Below are 16403 nucleotides of genomic sequence, written 5' to 3'. Positions count from 1 at the left end.
TTTTATTAGCTGTACGCCATAATCATCAAAATTGAAAGAAATAAAGTCTTGAAATATTTCACTCTGTGTATGATTTTCACTTTTAAAATTTAATTACTGAAATAAATGAACTTTTCCTCGATATTCTAATTCATTGAGATGCACCTGTCTGTGACTCAGATCTGGGTTTTTTTTCACGACACACATACATTGAATCGGATCTTTTCAACACACACACACACACACACACACACACACACACACACACACACACACACACACACACACACACACACACACACACACACACACACACACACACACACACACACACACACACACACACACACACACACACACACACACACACACACACACACACACACACACACACACACACACACACAACTCACCGGCGAAGAGCAGGGTGAAGATGATGATGAGCTGGTAGATGGCGTGGCCGATGATGTTCTTCATCATGGTGGAGGAGATGAGGGGCTTGTTGCGGCCGTACGGCCTCCTCAGCAGCAGGGACTCGGTCGGGGGCTCGGTGGCCAGAGCCAGGGAGGCCAGCGTGTCCATGATCAGGTTCACCCACAGCATCTGCACCGCTTTCAGGGGAGAGTCCTGGGTGGAGCGGGGAGAGAGGGCGAGAGAGGTGAGGGAGACGTGAGGAGCAGAGAGGGGTTGGGGTTAATGATGCGAGAGAGGAGAGGAGAGAAGAGGAGAGCGGGAGAGGAGAGAAGAGGAGAGAGGGAGATGAGAAGGAGAGGAGAGAAGATAGGGAGGAGAGAATGAGAGGGAGGAGAGGAGAGAGGGAGAGGAAAGAAGAGAAGGAGAGGAGATAAGAGGAGCAGAGAGGAGGGAAGAGCAGGAGAAAATGAAATGAGAGGAGAGAAGAGGAGGGAAGAGGGGATGAGAGAGGGAGAGGAGAATGAGAGGAGAGGAGAGAAGGAGAGGAGATAAGAGGAGCAGAGAGGAGGGAAAAGAAGGGGAGGAGGGAAGAGAAGGAGAGGGGGGCGGAGAGGAGAGAAAAGGAGCAGAGAGGGAGAGGAGAGAAAAGGAGCAGAGAGGGAGAGGAGAGAAAAGGAGCAGAGAGGAGAGGAGAGAGGCATTTGAAGGGAAGTGGGAGATGGAGTGAGAGGGGGAGGAGGTGAGGGGGAAGGAGTGTGATGGTTGATGAGGAAGAGGAGGGAGGAGTAAGGTGGTGTAATGGTTGATAGTGAGGAGGAAGGAGTAAGGTGGTGTAATGGTTGATGAGCAGGAGGAGGAAGGAGTAAGGTGGTGTAATGGTTGATAGTGAGGAGGAAGGAGTAAGGTGGTGTAATGGTTGATGAGCAGGAGGAGGAAGGAGTAAGGTGGTGTAATGGTTGATGAGGAGGAGGAAGGAGTAAGGTGATGTGATGGTTGATGAGGAAGAGAAGGAAGGTGGTATGATGAGGAGGAGGAGGGAGGAGTAAGGTGGTGTAATGGTTGATGAGCAGGAGGAAGGAGTAAGGTGATGTGATGGTTGATGAGGAGGAGGAAGGAGTAAGGTGATGTGATGGTTGATGAGGAAGAGAAGGAAGGTGGTATGATGAGGAGGAGGAGGGAGGAGTAAGGTGGTGTAATGGTTGATGAGAAGGAGGGGATGATACAGTGACAGAGGGAATATGACGAGAAAGAAAACTTTCAAATCCCCCTCCCAACAAAAATTCCAATTAAAACAAATACAGTAACCAGATTTTGTGTGACGTTCTCTCTCTCTCTCAAACCCACCATGGAGCAGGGTCGACTGCACCACCAATCCGATTATTGTTCCCATGACAGACCGATTTCTTCAGAGTGTGACAGAACCAATCAGATTGCTCTGAGCTCTGGCAGATGGGCTGTGCATTTACCTGTGTGATGCAGGCTTTGTCTTTATGTTGGATGCAGGCTTTATGTGAGATGCAGGCTTTATGTGAGATGCAGGCTTTGTCTTTATGTGTGATGCAGGCTTTGTCTTTATGTGTGATGCAGGCTTCGTCTTTATGTGTGATGCAGGCTTTGTCTTTATGTTGGATGCAGGCTTTGTCTTTATGTTGGATGCAGGCTTTGTCTTTATGTGAGATGCAGGCTCTGTCTTTATGTGAGATGCAGGCTTTGTCTTTATGTTGGATGCAGGCTTTGTCTTTATGTGTGATGCAGGCTTTGTCTTTATGTTGGATGCAGGCTTTGTCTTTATGTGTGATGCAGGCTTTGTCTTTATGTTGGATGCAGGCTTTGTCTTTATGTTGGATGCAGGCTTTGTCTTTATGTGTGATGCAGGCTTTGTCTTTATGTTGGATGCAGGCTTTGTATTTATGTGTGATGCAGGCTTTGTCTTTATGTTGGATGCAGGCTTTGTCTTTATGTTGGATGCAGGCTTTGTCTTTATGTGTGATGCAGGCTTTGTCTTTATGTGTGATGCAGGCTTTGTCTTTATGTTGGATGCAGGCTCTGTCTTTATGTGAGATGCAGGCTTTATGTTGGATGCAGGCTCTGTCTTTATGTGAGATGCAGGCTCTGTCTTTATGTGAGATGCAGGCTTCGTCTTTATGTGAGATGCAGGCTCTGTCTTTATGTGAGATGCAGGCTCTGTCTTTATGTTGGATGCAGGCTCTGTCTTTATGTGAGATGCAGGCTTTATGTGAGATGCAGGCTTTATGTGTGATGCAGGCTCTGTCTTTATGTGAGATGCAGGCTCTGTCTTTATGTGAGATGCAGGCTCTGTCTTTATGTGAGATGCAGGCTTTGTCTTTATGTTGGATGCAGGCTTTGTCTTTATGTGTGATGCAGGCTTTGTCTTTATGTTGGATGCAGGCTTTGTCTTTATGTGTGATGCAGGCTTTGTCTTTATGTTGGATGCAGGCTTTGTCTTTATGTTGGATGCAGGCTTTGTCTTTATGTGTGATGCAGGCTTTGTCTTTATGTTGGATGCAGGCTTTGTATTTATGTGTGATGCAGGCTTTGTCTTTATGTTGGATGCAGGCTTTGTCTTTATGTTGGATGCAGGCTTTGTCTTTATGTGTGATGCAGGCTTTATGTGTGATGCAGGCTTTGTCTTTATGTTGGATGCAGGCTTTGTCTTTATGTGTGATGCAGGCTTTGTCTTTATGTTGGATGCAGGCTCTGTCTTTATGTGAGATGCAGGCTTTATGTTGGATGCAGGCTCTGTCTTTATGTGAGATGCAGGCTCTGTCTTTATGTGAGATGCAGGCTTCGTCTTTATGTGAGATGCAGGCTCTGTCTTTATGTGAGATGCAGGCTCTGTCTTTATGTGAGATGCAGGCTTTATGTGAGATGCAGGCTTTATGTGTGATGCAGGCTCTGTCTTTATGTGAGATGCAGGCTCTGTCTTTATGTGAGATGCAGGCTCTGTCTTTATGTGAGATGCAGGCTTTATGTGAGATGCAGGCTCTGTCTTTATGTGAGATGCAGGCTTTATGTGAGATGCAGGCTTTATGTGAGATGCAGGCTTTATGTGAGATGCAGGCTTTATGTGAGATGCAGGCTTTATGTGAGATGCAGGCTCTGTCTTTAAGTGAGATGCAGGCTTTATGTGAGATGCAGGCTTTATGTGAGATGCAGGCTTTATGTGAGATGCAGGCTTTATGTGAGATGCAGGCTTTATGTGAGATGCAGGCTTTATGTGAGATGCAGGCTTTATGTGAGATGCAGGCTTTATGTGAGATGCAGGCTTTATGTGTGATGCAGGCTTTATGTGAGATGCAGGCTTTATGTGAGATGCAGGCTTTATGTGAGATGCAGGCTTTATGTGAGATGCAGGCTTTATGTGAGATGCAGGCTCTGTCTTTATGTGAGATGCAGGCTTTATGTGAGATGCAGGCTCTGTCTTTATGTGAGATGCAGGCTTTATGTGTGATGCAGGCTCTGTCTTTATGTGAGATGCAGGCTTCGTCTTTATGTGAGATGCAGTATTATGTGTGATGCAGGCTTCGTCTTTATGTGAGATGCAGTATTATGTGTGATGCAGGCTTCGTCTTTATGTGTGATGCAGGCTCTGTCTTTATGTGTGATGCAGTATTATGTGTGATGCAGTATTATGTGTGATGCAGTATTATGTGTGATGCAGGCTTCGTCTTTATGTGTGATGCAGGCTTCGTCTTTATGTGTGATGCAGTATTATGTGTGATGCAGTATTATGTGTGATGCAGTATTATGTGTGATGCAGTATTATGTGTGATGCAGGCTTCGTCTTTATGTGTGATGCAGGCTTCGTCTTTATGTGTGATGCAGTATTATGTGTGATGCAGTATTATGTGTGATGCAGTATTATGTGTGATGCAGGCTTCGTCTTTATGTGTGATGCAGGCTTCGTCTTTATGTGTGATGCAGTATTATGTGTGATGCAGTATTATGTGTGATGCAGGCTTCGTCTTTATGTGAGATGCAGGCTTTATGTGTGATGCAGGCTCTGTCTTTATGTGTGATGCAGGCTCTGTCTTTATGTGTGATGCAGGCTTCGTCTTTATGTGTGATGCAGGCTTCGTCTTTATGTGAGATGCAGGCTTTATGTGTGATGCAGGCTCTGTCTTTATGTGTGATGCAGGCTCTGTCTTTATGTGAGATGCAGGCTTCGTCTTTATGTGTGATGCAGGCTTCGTCTCTACCTGGGTGATGCAGGCGCCGGTGAACGCCACGATGACTGCCACCACGTTGACGGTGAGCTGGAACTGGAGGAACTTGGAGATGCTGTCGTAGACGTTCCTGCCCCACATGACGGCCTTGACGATGCTGGAGAAGTTGTCGTCGGTCAAGATGATGTCCGACGCCTCTTTGGCGACGTCCGTGCCAGCGATACCCTGATGACAGGAGACAAAGGGGAGGGGACTGAGTCTCAGGCCCGGATATCAACCTACAATGTCCGCGATCCCATGGTCTGCGTCTCAGAGTGGTGAGCCACCAGGGGATAGAATTCACCCAGATTGGGATCCATATCTGAAGGCAACAACCTCGGAAAATGGCTTTTCAAGGTTAGTCAGGAAATGCTTTAAGGCTAAGATGATCATATAATCAATTTTAAGACTAAGATGATCATGGGCGTGGCGTAGTGGGCAAGGCGCTCGCCACGAATGACGGAGACGCTGGGCTTGCCTGTTCGAGCCCAGCGCTCCACATTGCTTTCAGTTTAGCTGGTCGTTCATACTAATACACATTGGCCGTATTATTAGGGGGTGGGAAACTGATGGGTGGGGATCGGGCGTTGTGGACAGCGACTCCTACAGGTCGGTTGGTGCGCCTGCGCAGTAGAATCAGGAAGTGTCGGGGGCAGCGTGAGCCTCCCACGCGTTACTCCTTGCCACTGAGAGATCGAGCTGCGCAGGTGAAAAGATGCGACTGCTGTTACCTCAAGTACCGGAGGGGACTTGTGCTATGTATGACTTAGTCCACATTGCAGCCGGCTTGTGGGAGGCAAGAAACAACGTTCGTGACAGGGGAGGGTTGAATTGGATGATACGAAATTGGGATGGGAGAAAATATAGAAAATGGGAGAAAAAGCGGATAAAAATAAATAAATACTAAGATGATCGATCATAGAATCCATTTTAAGGCTGAGATTATCATATAATCCATTTTAAGACTAAAGTCCAAAGCACTCGGCGGGTGAGCGACGTCATCTGGCGATGCGATCAGCTGTCGCTCAACAACAATCGCTTAGCACCAGTGACCATAGGCTCTTCCTATTTCGTACAGCGATGGTCTACCGGCAGCAAGAAAAGTGAGAAACTTTTTTGTCCCCACCAGTTAACATGAAAGGCTGATCACCAGTAATGCAATGTCATGATTGTCGATTGATAATATAGACAAATTCGTTAATGTAGGCTATATTAAGCAGCACATATAAATGAATAACTAACTTAGTTAATTAATAATTAACATAAATAGCATGGTAATAATACGTAGGTTATTGATCAATGAATGTATTGATAAATTAATTTATATTACAAATGATACACCAGTAGAAGTCATGTTATTTATAAATAAATAGGATTGAGGTGATATTTAGCCAGGCGACAGAACTTGCTGTGCGATTGTCGCTCGAATTGATAAGATGATCATATAATCCATTTTAAGACTGGGATGATCATATAATCCATTTTAAGACTAAGATGATCATATAATCCATTTTAAGACTGGGATGATCATAGATGGTTAGGTCAGTTTAACTGAAGATAAACTGAAGATAACTGAAGATAAATTCGACCATATTGTTATACACGTCGGAAATAATGACTGTAGGATGAAAGTCTCTGAGGTCACAAAGATCAACATAGTTAGGCTTTCTGACCTCGCCAGAAAGATGAGTCGGCATCGAGTAATCTTCTCTGGCCCCCTGCCTGTAAACCGGCATGATGATGAGTTTGTGAGTAGGACAGCTTCTCTACACCGATGGCTGGAAAAATACTGTAAAGAACAGGGCTTAGGGTTCGTGGATAATTGGTCCTCTTTCTGGGGGCACCCTGGCTTGCTGAGAAAGGACGGCGTGCATCCTAACATGCAAGGCGCCTCTCTTATCTCGCAATATAGACAAGATTATAGCTTCGGGCTGACAGCCACCCCACAAGCATGCCAGGGTGCAGGCTCTTAGCGAGCCTGCTAGTCATGCTAAACTGATGGACCCTGCCAATCCTTATACCTTTCTTGCTCGGTCCCTCCTCCACCAGGCTCCCCACTCCTCTCTTTCTATCTCTACCCCTAAACCTGTATACCCAATCAAAACTAGAATATCCCGTTACGCTCCGCTTTACCCAGCTCGTCCTTGTGCGATAAACCATGCCAACTTAATTGCGATTAAACCTACCCGCATGGCTGAAAACCGCGCTGCTAAGTATACAGAGAGTGTGAAGGTTGGCCTTATCAACATCCGCTCTCTGCCAACCAAAGCTCTTTTGGTAAATGAACTGATAACAGACCATAGTCTCGACCTATTTGGCCTCACTGAGACATGGCTTAAACCTAATGACTTTCTGCCCTTAAACGAGGCCTCACCCCCTAATTTTAGTAGCTCCCACATCGCACGCACCTCCAAGAAAGGAGGCGGAGTTGCTCTAATTTATGACTCTAAGCACAACTTTACATCCGACGCAAACTGTAAGTTTTCCTCGTTTGAGGTGCACCTGTTGCATCCCTCTCCACCCAACAGAAAGTGTGGCGGTCTGATTCCTACCTCCACTGCATCCTTTGTAATGGCTGTCCTATACCGCCCCCCAGGCCCTTACACCCTCTTCCTAGATGAATTTTCAACTTTCATCTCTGAGCTTGTTATGCGCTCAGATAACATTTTAATTGTTGGTGATTTTAACATTCATTCCAATAAAACTCTAGATCCCCTAAATAAGGCTTTTACCGACATCATTGACTCTGTCGGTCTCATTCAAATCGTTGACCAACCCACTCACAGTGGTGGGAACACCCTTGACCTAGTCCTAGCCCGCGGTCTCACTGTGTCAAATTTGACCGTCTCCCCCTATGTTCCTGCTCTCTCGGACCACTACCTCATCAAATTTCAAATTGATCTGACGGTTTCTCGCCCAGACAGTGTAGAATCCTACATGAGCCGTCGTATTAACGCCTCAACTGTCCCAATTCTAGTTAACTGCCTACCAGACACCCTCTCTCCCTTCCTCTCTTACTCTGGCCCCCTTGATCTCTTTACAGACAAACTTAATGCCGCCCTTCGTAGCACGCTCGACATTGTCGCTCCCCTTAAACCTAAAATTAAACGTGCTCCGCAAAAACTAACTCCCTGGTTTACGGAGGAAACGCGCTCCTTTAAAAAGGCTTGTCGCAAACTTGAACATAAATGGCGTTCGACCAAACTCGAAGTATTCCGCCTCGCCTGGAATGATAGTTTACGTAACTACAAAAAGGCACTCTCACTTGCCAAAACCTCTTATTTTTCCAGGCTCATAAATGAAAACAAAAACAACTCAAAGTTTCTGTTTGACACAGTTGCAAAACTTACGCAGAAACAACCAAGTGCCCTAAACCATGCGTTCTCGGCTAACGAATTCATGACATTTTTTACCAAGAAAATTGACCTCATTAGAGATGAAATTGTTGCTTTACTCAACAATCAGAGTCCCTCCCAACCTTTGACGGGCATTCCCCCTGACTTTGATTCCAGTCATTCGCTATGCTGCCTTGAAAACGTCTCACTTAGTGCCCTCTCTAAACTGGTTGGCGCGGCTAAACCTTCAACCTGTCTGTTTGACCCTCTCCCAGCAACTCTCATCAAAAAACTCTTCCCAACTCTAGGCCCTGCCCTACTCAATATCTTCAACACCTCTTTGTCTACTGGCATGGTGCCCCTGGCCTTTAAATCAGCCGTCATTAAACCACTACTTAAAAAACCGAACCTCGACCCTCTAATCTTGAAAAATTACAGACCTATCTCCAATCTCCCATTCCTATCCAAAGTGTTAGAACGGATCGTCGCAACGCAACTTACTGACCATTTATCAAACAATAATCTTAATGAATCATTTCAATCTGGCTTTAGAGCCTTACACTCCACCGAAATGGCGGTTACCAAAGTCACAAATGACTTACTGCTCTCTCTTGACTCAAACCTCACCTCTGTGCTCTTATTGCTTGATCTCAGTGCAGCCTTTGACACTATCGATCACTCGATTCTTCTAGGTCGGCTTGAGAACCATGTTGGCATTCGGGGTCTCGCACTAGCTTGGTTTAAATCCTATTTAACTGATAGAACACACTGCGTGGTCTATAATGATTTAACATCTGAGACCCTCCCAGTGCAATGTGGTGTCCCACAAGGCTCTGTCCTGGGCCCTTTGCTATTTTCGATTTACATGCTACCCCTCGGCGATATCATACGCAAATTTGGCATAAACTTTCATTTTTACGCTGATGACACCCAATTATATATACCTATTAAGCCAAATGATTCCTCCCAACTACAAAACCTTGAGGCCTGCTTGCTTGCCGTCAAAAAATGGATGTCGCAAAACTTTCTACTCCTTAATGCAGATAAAACTGAGATGTTAATTGTTGGCCCCCCAAACCACAGAGGCCTGTTTCAGGACATCTCCCTCAACTTTGATACCTGTCATGTATCCCAGAGCTCCACCATAAAAAACCTCGGAGTCATTTTTTATTCCTCCCTCTCATTTAATGCACATATAAAAAATGTCACCAAAATTGCATTCTTCCATCTTCGTAATATCGCAAAAATACGCCCCATTTTAACTCTGGCTGATGCTGAAACCCTGATTCATGCTTTTGTCTCATCACGTCTGGACTACTGTAATGCACTTTTTTCAGGCCTACCTAATTCAAGCATCAAAAATCTTCAACTTGTGCAAAATGCGGCTGCACGGATACTAACTAGAACTAGAAAATTTGATCACATCACACCAGTTTTGTCCGCCATACATTGGCTTCCTATCCAAGCCCGCTCTGACTTTAAAGTGCTACTCCTCACCTACAAAATTTTAAATGGGCTTGCACCGCTCTATCTATCCGATCTCATCTCCCGATACTCGCCCGCTCGTGCTCTGCGCTCACAAAATGCGGGGCTTCTATCGACCCCTAGGGTTAAAAAGAAATCCGCCGGCCACAGAGCCTTTGTCTACCGCGCTCCCTACCTGTGGAACAAATTACCTGCCGTCATCAGGGGCGCCTGCTCTGTCGAAGCTTTTAAATCCTTGCTTAAGACTCATCTTTTCTCTCTCTCCTTCAACCTACCTTGATCTCACCTGGTCGGGGACTGACCTTTAGATTAATCTGTGTAGTTTAGTTATGGTACAGGGTACTACATGGTACCACTGGGTAGTTTACTATAGGGTAGTTTAGTTAGGGTACAGGGTACTACATGGTACCACAGAGTACTACATGGTACTGCATGGCATTACAGGGTACTACATGGCTTACATAGCTCTACATGGCACTACATGGAACTACATGGCACTACGGGGTACTACATGGTACCACAAGGCACCACAGGGTACTACATGGCTCTACAGGGTACTACAGGATACTACGGGGTACTACATGGCACTATGGGGTACTACATGGCACTACGGGGTACTACATGGCACTACAGGGTACTACATGTCTGCTCCTTTGCAGCACCACAAACATGGGAACTCTCTAACTCTTCCCCCCCCCCCCTCTCTCTCTCCCCCCCCCCCCCCCCCCCCCCTCCCTCCCCCTTCTCTCTGAGTACCCATCTCCTGGCGCTGACCAAGGTGATGGATGCCTCGGGGTCTTGGCCAAGCTTGTAGTGACTGCTCTACATGCACCTCCGAGGCCTTGGATCAGCTATTCACCGCCGTCTGTCCGTGGTCCTGTCAACTGATTAACAGACTGTTAACAGATTAACAGTCAATGCGGTTTCATTGCTGGGTTAAGTACTTCTATTCTATTCACATAATACGCTTACTTCATATATCTATTCCATTCACATATATGCCTACCACTTGTATCTATTGCTATGTCCGCCTACTACAATCTCATGAGCTGTCTAACGCCTGTCCCGTCTCCCTGTCTTCCTATGACTTGCTGTCCTGGAGTATTGACCGGAGTGTTGGACGTCCCGTGACGAAGGCCGGGAGATTGCGACCCCCTCTGCGTGCCCCCCTGTCTCCGGAGGTCTCGTAGTGGTGACCGGAGTGCCGGATGTCCCGCGATGATGTCGAGGAGTCCGCAACCCTCTCTGCGCCACCCCCTATCTCCCTGTCTCCGGCTGTCCCTGAGCAACGACCGGAGTGTTGAATGTCCCGTGACTAAGACGGGGAGGACGTGACCCTCTTTGCGCCGCCCCTGTGCCTCAAATAGATCCGCTATCAACTCTATCTTTAATCTTTCAAAATGTTCAGTTGCTATCGCTATTTGCTCTATCTTTAATTTTTCAAAATGTACAGTTGCTATTGCATGCACTCATCTGTGTTTCACCACACACATGAGTGCATGCTTACCAACTGTCCGTCTGCAACACTACTATCACCAACATCTAAGAAGGGAGATCCCCCCTTGAATGGCCCTTCTAAGGTTTAAGGAGCTTTTTTCCCTATTGTTAGGTTTTAGTGAGTTTTTCCTTACCTTCGCGTGGGGTATGTCTGGGAGTGCTTGCATTCTTTCATTTATTTGCATTCATCTAAAAAATGTTTGGACCCTATTGTGTTCTTGTTCTGTTCTTGACTTATTGTTATGTTGTCTTCTTGACTTGTTTAAAGAAGACCTGTACGGCCCATGGGGACATTAACGTGTGTTGTCGGGCCCTATAAATAAATTTGATTTGATTTGATTAACGATCAGATACGGCAAAACTGCTCAACCAGACAAACCGAGCAGTGATGTTGCTCATTCTGGGTCAGTTTTCTCCGCAGCTGGGGTCGTAGAATGCCAGTAATGTAGGGGAACCAGGGGTGTTTCGTAACTCGCGGCGATATTAAGGAAAAAGGCTGCATTGTGTGGCTTTTTCTCCAGACGTACAACATTCCAAAGATTTCAGCTCCACTACATTCCAGTTCAAGTTCAAAAAAGAAATATTGTAGGAACACAAGTAACATATTCTCAAAATACGCTGTAAATAAAGTGCTGTGTTTGATACATAAATAAATACATAGGCCTGTAATTATTGCTTTTTAGTTAATGTCAAACTGCACTGTAAGTTATGTTTCTAGGCCCTGCAAAAAAACAAACAAGCTGATACGTGCTCTATCACTACAGAGACATGTACGTCCTTTACAATATTTTACTACTGATGACGTAACGAGGGGTGTCCCATTTCCTAGGTAAATATTTCAACCCCTTCCTCTTGTAGCTCCGTTCTGAAGGGCCACTACCCAGTCGAGGGCACTCCAAAACAAGGGCTAGGGCCAAGATAAAGAGAATTGGGATTGGGCCTAAGTGTGTCTTAAGAGGGAAACTAATCATGGCTGGACGTATGGCAAGCTACGTGTTCCTCTTTTAAATGAACACAGGATCTCTCTGTGAATAAAAGTGGAAATATGCCTATATACATTTAATCTATTTTTATTTTTTTATGGAAACCAAAAGAAAATGTGTTGTACATCGTTTGGCTGATACAATCTGTCGCCACTCTCCCCCTCCTCCACCTCCCCGCCCCCCCTCCTCCGCTTGGTCTCGCCCCAGACAGTGATGTTGTGCAGCTTAGTCGTCAGGGTGCTGACTGCAGCTCTTTGATGTTGAGGAGTTTAGGCCAGCGGCTCTGTGCAGCGTGACGTCCACCCGGTGTGACCTCACTCTCAGCCGAGGGGTTCGCCACCGAGGAGGAGAGGTGATCAGAGTGGATCCTCACCGTCTTCACATTCGCCAATGTCCCCACTGTCCCGATGTCTTCACTGTCCCGATGTCTTCACTGTCCCGATGTCCCCACTGTCCCGATGTCTTCACTGTCCTGATGTCTTCAGTCCCGATGTCTTCACTGTCCTGATGTCTTCAGTCTCGATGTCTTCACTGTCCCTGATGTCTTCACTCTCTCGATGTCCCCACTCGATGTCTTCACTTTCCCGATGTCTTCACTGTCCCGATGTCTTCACAGTCCCGATGTCTTCACGGTCCCGATGTCTTCACAGTCCCGATGTCTTCACGGTCCCGATGTCTTCACTGTCCCGATGTCCCCACTCGATGTCTTCACTTTCCCGATGTCTTCACTGTCCCGATGTCTTCACAGTCCCGATGTCTTCACGGTCCCGATGTCTTCACAGTCCCGATGTCTTCACGGTCCCCACTGTATTGATGTCTTCACTGTCCCGATGTCTTCACTGTCCCCACTGTATTGATGTCTTCACTGTCCCGATGTCTTCACTGTCCCGATGTCTTCACTGTCCCGATGTCTTCACTGTCCCCACTGTATTGATGTCTTCACTGTCCCGATGTCTTCACTGTCCCGATGTCTTCACTGTCCCGATGTCTTCACTGTCCCCACTGTATCGATGTCTTCACTGTCCCGATGTCTTCACTGTCCCGATGTATTCACTGTCCCTGATGTCTTCACTGTCTCGATGTCCCCACTGTCTCGATGTCTTCACTGTCTCGATGTCTTCACTGTCCCGATGTCTTCACTGTCCCGATGTCTTCACTGTCCCGATGTCTTCACTGTCCCGATGTCTTCACTGTCCCGATGTCTTCACTGTCCCCACTGTATCGATGTCTTCACTGTCCCGATGTCTTCACTGTCCCGATGTATTCACTGTCCCTGATGTCTTCACTGTCTCGATGTCCCCACTGTCTCGATGTCTTCACTGTCTCGATGTCTTCACTGTCCCAATGTCTTCACTGTCTCGATGTCTTCACTGTCCCAATGTCTTCACTGTCCCGATGTCTTCACTGTCCCAACTGTCCCGATGTCTTCACTGTATTGATGTCTTCACTGTCCCGATGTCTTCACTGTCCCGATGTCTTCACGGTCCCCACTGTATCGATGTCTTCACGGTCCCCACTGTATCGATGTCTTCACGGTCCCGATGTCTTAACTGTTCCCACTGTCCCAATGTCTTCACTTTCCCAATGTCTTCACTTTCCCGATGTCTTCCCGATGTCTTCACTGTCCCGATGTCTTCACTGTCCCGATGTCTTCACTTTCCCGATGTGCCCACTGTCCTCACTGTCCCCACTTCCAGACCATCATGGAACATCACACTAGACTACATCACATTACATTACACTACATCACACTACATTACATTACACTACAATACATCACACTAGACCAGTGGTGCCCAACCAGTCGATCGCGATCGACAGGTAGATTGCGGGCTGATTTCAAGTAGATCTTGATTAATAAAATTTGATTAAACATTTTTTTTTTTTTTTTTTTTTGGAAAATCAACTCTGCCTCTCCTTGTTAACTACAACAAGCAATGCTGTTTGTTATTTAAGATGAGGTCGGACTCAGCACTGCCAGATTTGTGTTCATTATGCTGCTTTTATAAAGCCTCAAATGACGGCTTACAATATACAATTTTGGCTGGTAGCTCTCGGCCAGGTGGTAAATTAAAAAGTAGATCTTGGTTCAAAAAAGGTTGGGCACCCCTGCACTAGACTATATTACACTACATCACCAGGGCCAGATGGCCCGAGTTGTGAATTATGTATAGAGTTTGAATATTTACTGGAGATGCTGGAACACTCTTTCATGTCTGTTCACACGCCCCTGTTACGAGTGGAACGCTTTGATGGCATGATGTGGTGTGGAACCCAATTTGCAGTATAGACCGAGGAGAGGATAGATAGGAGACGGTAGGCGTTGGTTGCTTCTTTCAGGATAACGTGCACTTTATTGACACACGGAATATAATATGAAAAGAACACTTTGAAAAGAAAAGAGAGACCGTGGTCTCAAACAACGATATAAACACAACACTAAAAGAGTACTCACGACGATGAACAACAAACAAAAGTAATGATCCAGCAACGGACAGCTGGATTGACAACACTTATATACAAGGACTAATTAGAGACAAGAGGATGATTAGTGAAATGACACACAGCTGGGTAATGACTAAACATGAAACGTAACAGGGGAAATATACAGAAACATAACAACACCAAACAGCACATAGATACAGACACACAGAGACAAAACTAAATTAGACAATGGGGCACAGTAAGGACAACAGATGAACACACAACAGATTGGTGATGACAGACAGGACATTAATAAATAAAAGACAACAACGATGAATGCACTGAACTAGTCCCCCTGGTGGTTGAGGGACGTAGTTCAGGCGTGGGAATTGTCCATGGACAGATGAGGGTTGTGACGCAGGACCGGGGGAACCCTTACAGTCCCCATTTCAGTCATGAAATGGGCCATGTTTAAATTGATTGAAATAACACCAATATCGTGACCTTTCAAATTGTGCAACCACTTTACAACTGTGCAATTGTGCAACAACATAACAATACAGTCCAATACACACTCAAAGACTGTGCTTTTAAAAAAATATAGACATCTTGTAACATCAACTGTCGTGACGCTAGCGCCTCTGTGAATTTACAGTGCGTCCATTGCGCGTTTGGCGAGACCCCCTTGATGAGTGCCTGTAGCCCCCTCCTTTTCCCTGCCATGGCCTGCGCACCGTCAGAGCAAAAGCCCACACAGTTCTCCCATTTCAGTCCATGTTCTGTCAGGTAACTGTCAATCATTTTGAAGAGCTCATCATAGGGCTGGGCGATATGACCAAAAACGTTATCGCGATAAAATTATAAAATTATTTTCATATAATTCGATATCGATAATTATCGTCGATATAATGTCCGTCAAGTTTAATTAACTTCTTATGCTGCTGCGAATGTCTCAAGTCGAGTTGATGTCGTCATCAGTCTGCGCACGTTAGCCGACAAGCGGAGTATCTCATGACAATAAATATGACACTAAAATACTCTCTTCCGCCACAATATATTGAAACGACGTCCACTGTATATCCCACACTACCATAAACGTGGCCTCAGAATTCAAAACACACACATACTCGGCACGTAAATATATAAAACAGTGCCGTGCAAGCTAGTTATCCTAGCCAGCCTGTTGGTTCTAAGCGATGTATTCCATGACAATGTGCTAAATATGACACTAAAATACTCTCTTCCGCCACAATATATTGAAACGACGTCCACTGTATATCCCACACTACCATAAACGTGGCCTCAGAATTCAAAACACACACATACTCGGCACGTAAATATATAAAACAACGCCTTGCAAGCTAATTAGCCTAGCAAGCCTTGTTGTTGAGTGAGTCCTACCTCCTTCCGGGTCTCGGCCATCTCCTTCACTGATTGGTTGTTAGCTGTTGTGCGTAAGCACGTCATCACGTAACGCTGGTTGTTGTGAGTGAGTGTGCTGAGCCGAGGCTGAACGGAGCCAAGCTTGGAAAATCGATATATCGAAACTTTGCGACCACGTTTCATGTTTATTTCGAGGAAATAATTTATCGCGATAGTTATCGTTATCGTTTTATCGCCCAGCCCTAGCTCATCAGCTGTCGCTCTGTTTTTGACATATTTGCAAAACAGCAGATCTTCACTCAGTGACTGGGAATTTACAAAGCAAACATAGGAAATAAGCAAACAGTCTTTATTGCTGTCAGTCTTTGACAAGGCAACACGCATGTCATCCTCAAGGCTCAACTTGGCCCTATATTTTGTTTTCAGAGCTGTCATGGATGAAAAGCCAGCTTCACACAGATACTGTATGTGGTGCTGAATGGTATCAACACCGTAACTGCTGCATCATGAGATACTTAGTACTCAGCACCACACTCTGAAACTAGCTCTCCAGGTGGTATCAGATGCGATTTCAAAGATTCTTCCAAGAGTTTGGATGGAGATGTGTCAGGAAGCTTTGTCTCAATGTTGTCTGTAAAGGTTTTTTTTATCCAGAGTAACTTGGTGATCCTTTTCTG

The 16403-nt window shown here is 45.8% G+C and overlaps 1 protein-coding gene across 1 annotated transcript in view; it reads right to left on the bottom strand.

The window, feature by feature from the left end:
• Positions 1–16403, bottom strand: part of atp2b4 (ATPase plasma membrane Ca2+ transporting 4) — a gene marked incomplete at its 3' end in the record, with an annotated part of 262124 nt that overhangs the window by 20821 nt on the left and 224900 nt on the right. Inside the window, exons 16-17 of the mRNA XM_084315824.1 lie at positions 4614–4805; positions 393–606 (exon numbers count right to left, since the gene is read on the bottom strand). Coding sequence (XP_084171950.1) covers positions 393–606; positions 4614–4805 — 406 coding nt within the window. The remainder of the gene's footprint in view (positions 1–392; positions 607–4613; positions 4806–16403) is intronic.

The sequence above is a fragment of the Notolepis coatsorum genome (genome assembly GCF_963971535.1).
Source record: "Notolepis coatsorum genome assembly, chromosome: 6".
NCBI lineage: Eukaryota > Metazoa > Chordata > Actinopteri > Aulopiformes > Paralepididae > Notolepis > Notolepis coatsorum.
The sequence above is the reverse complement of the archived record's forward strand: the minus strand, read 5'-3'. Positions and strand labels throughout refer to the sequence as shown.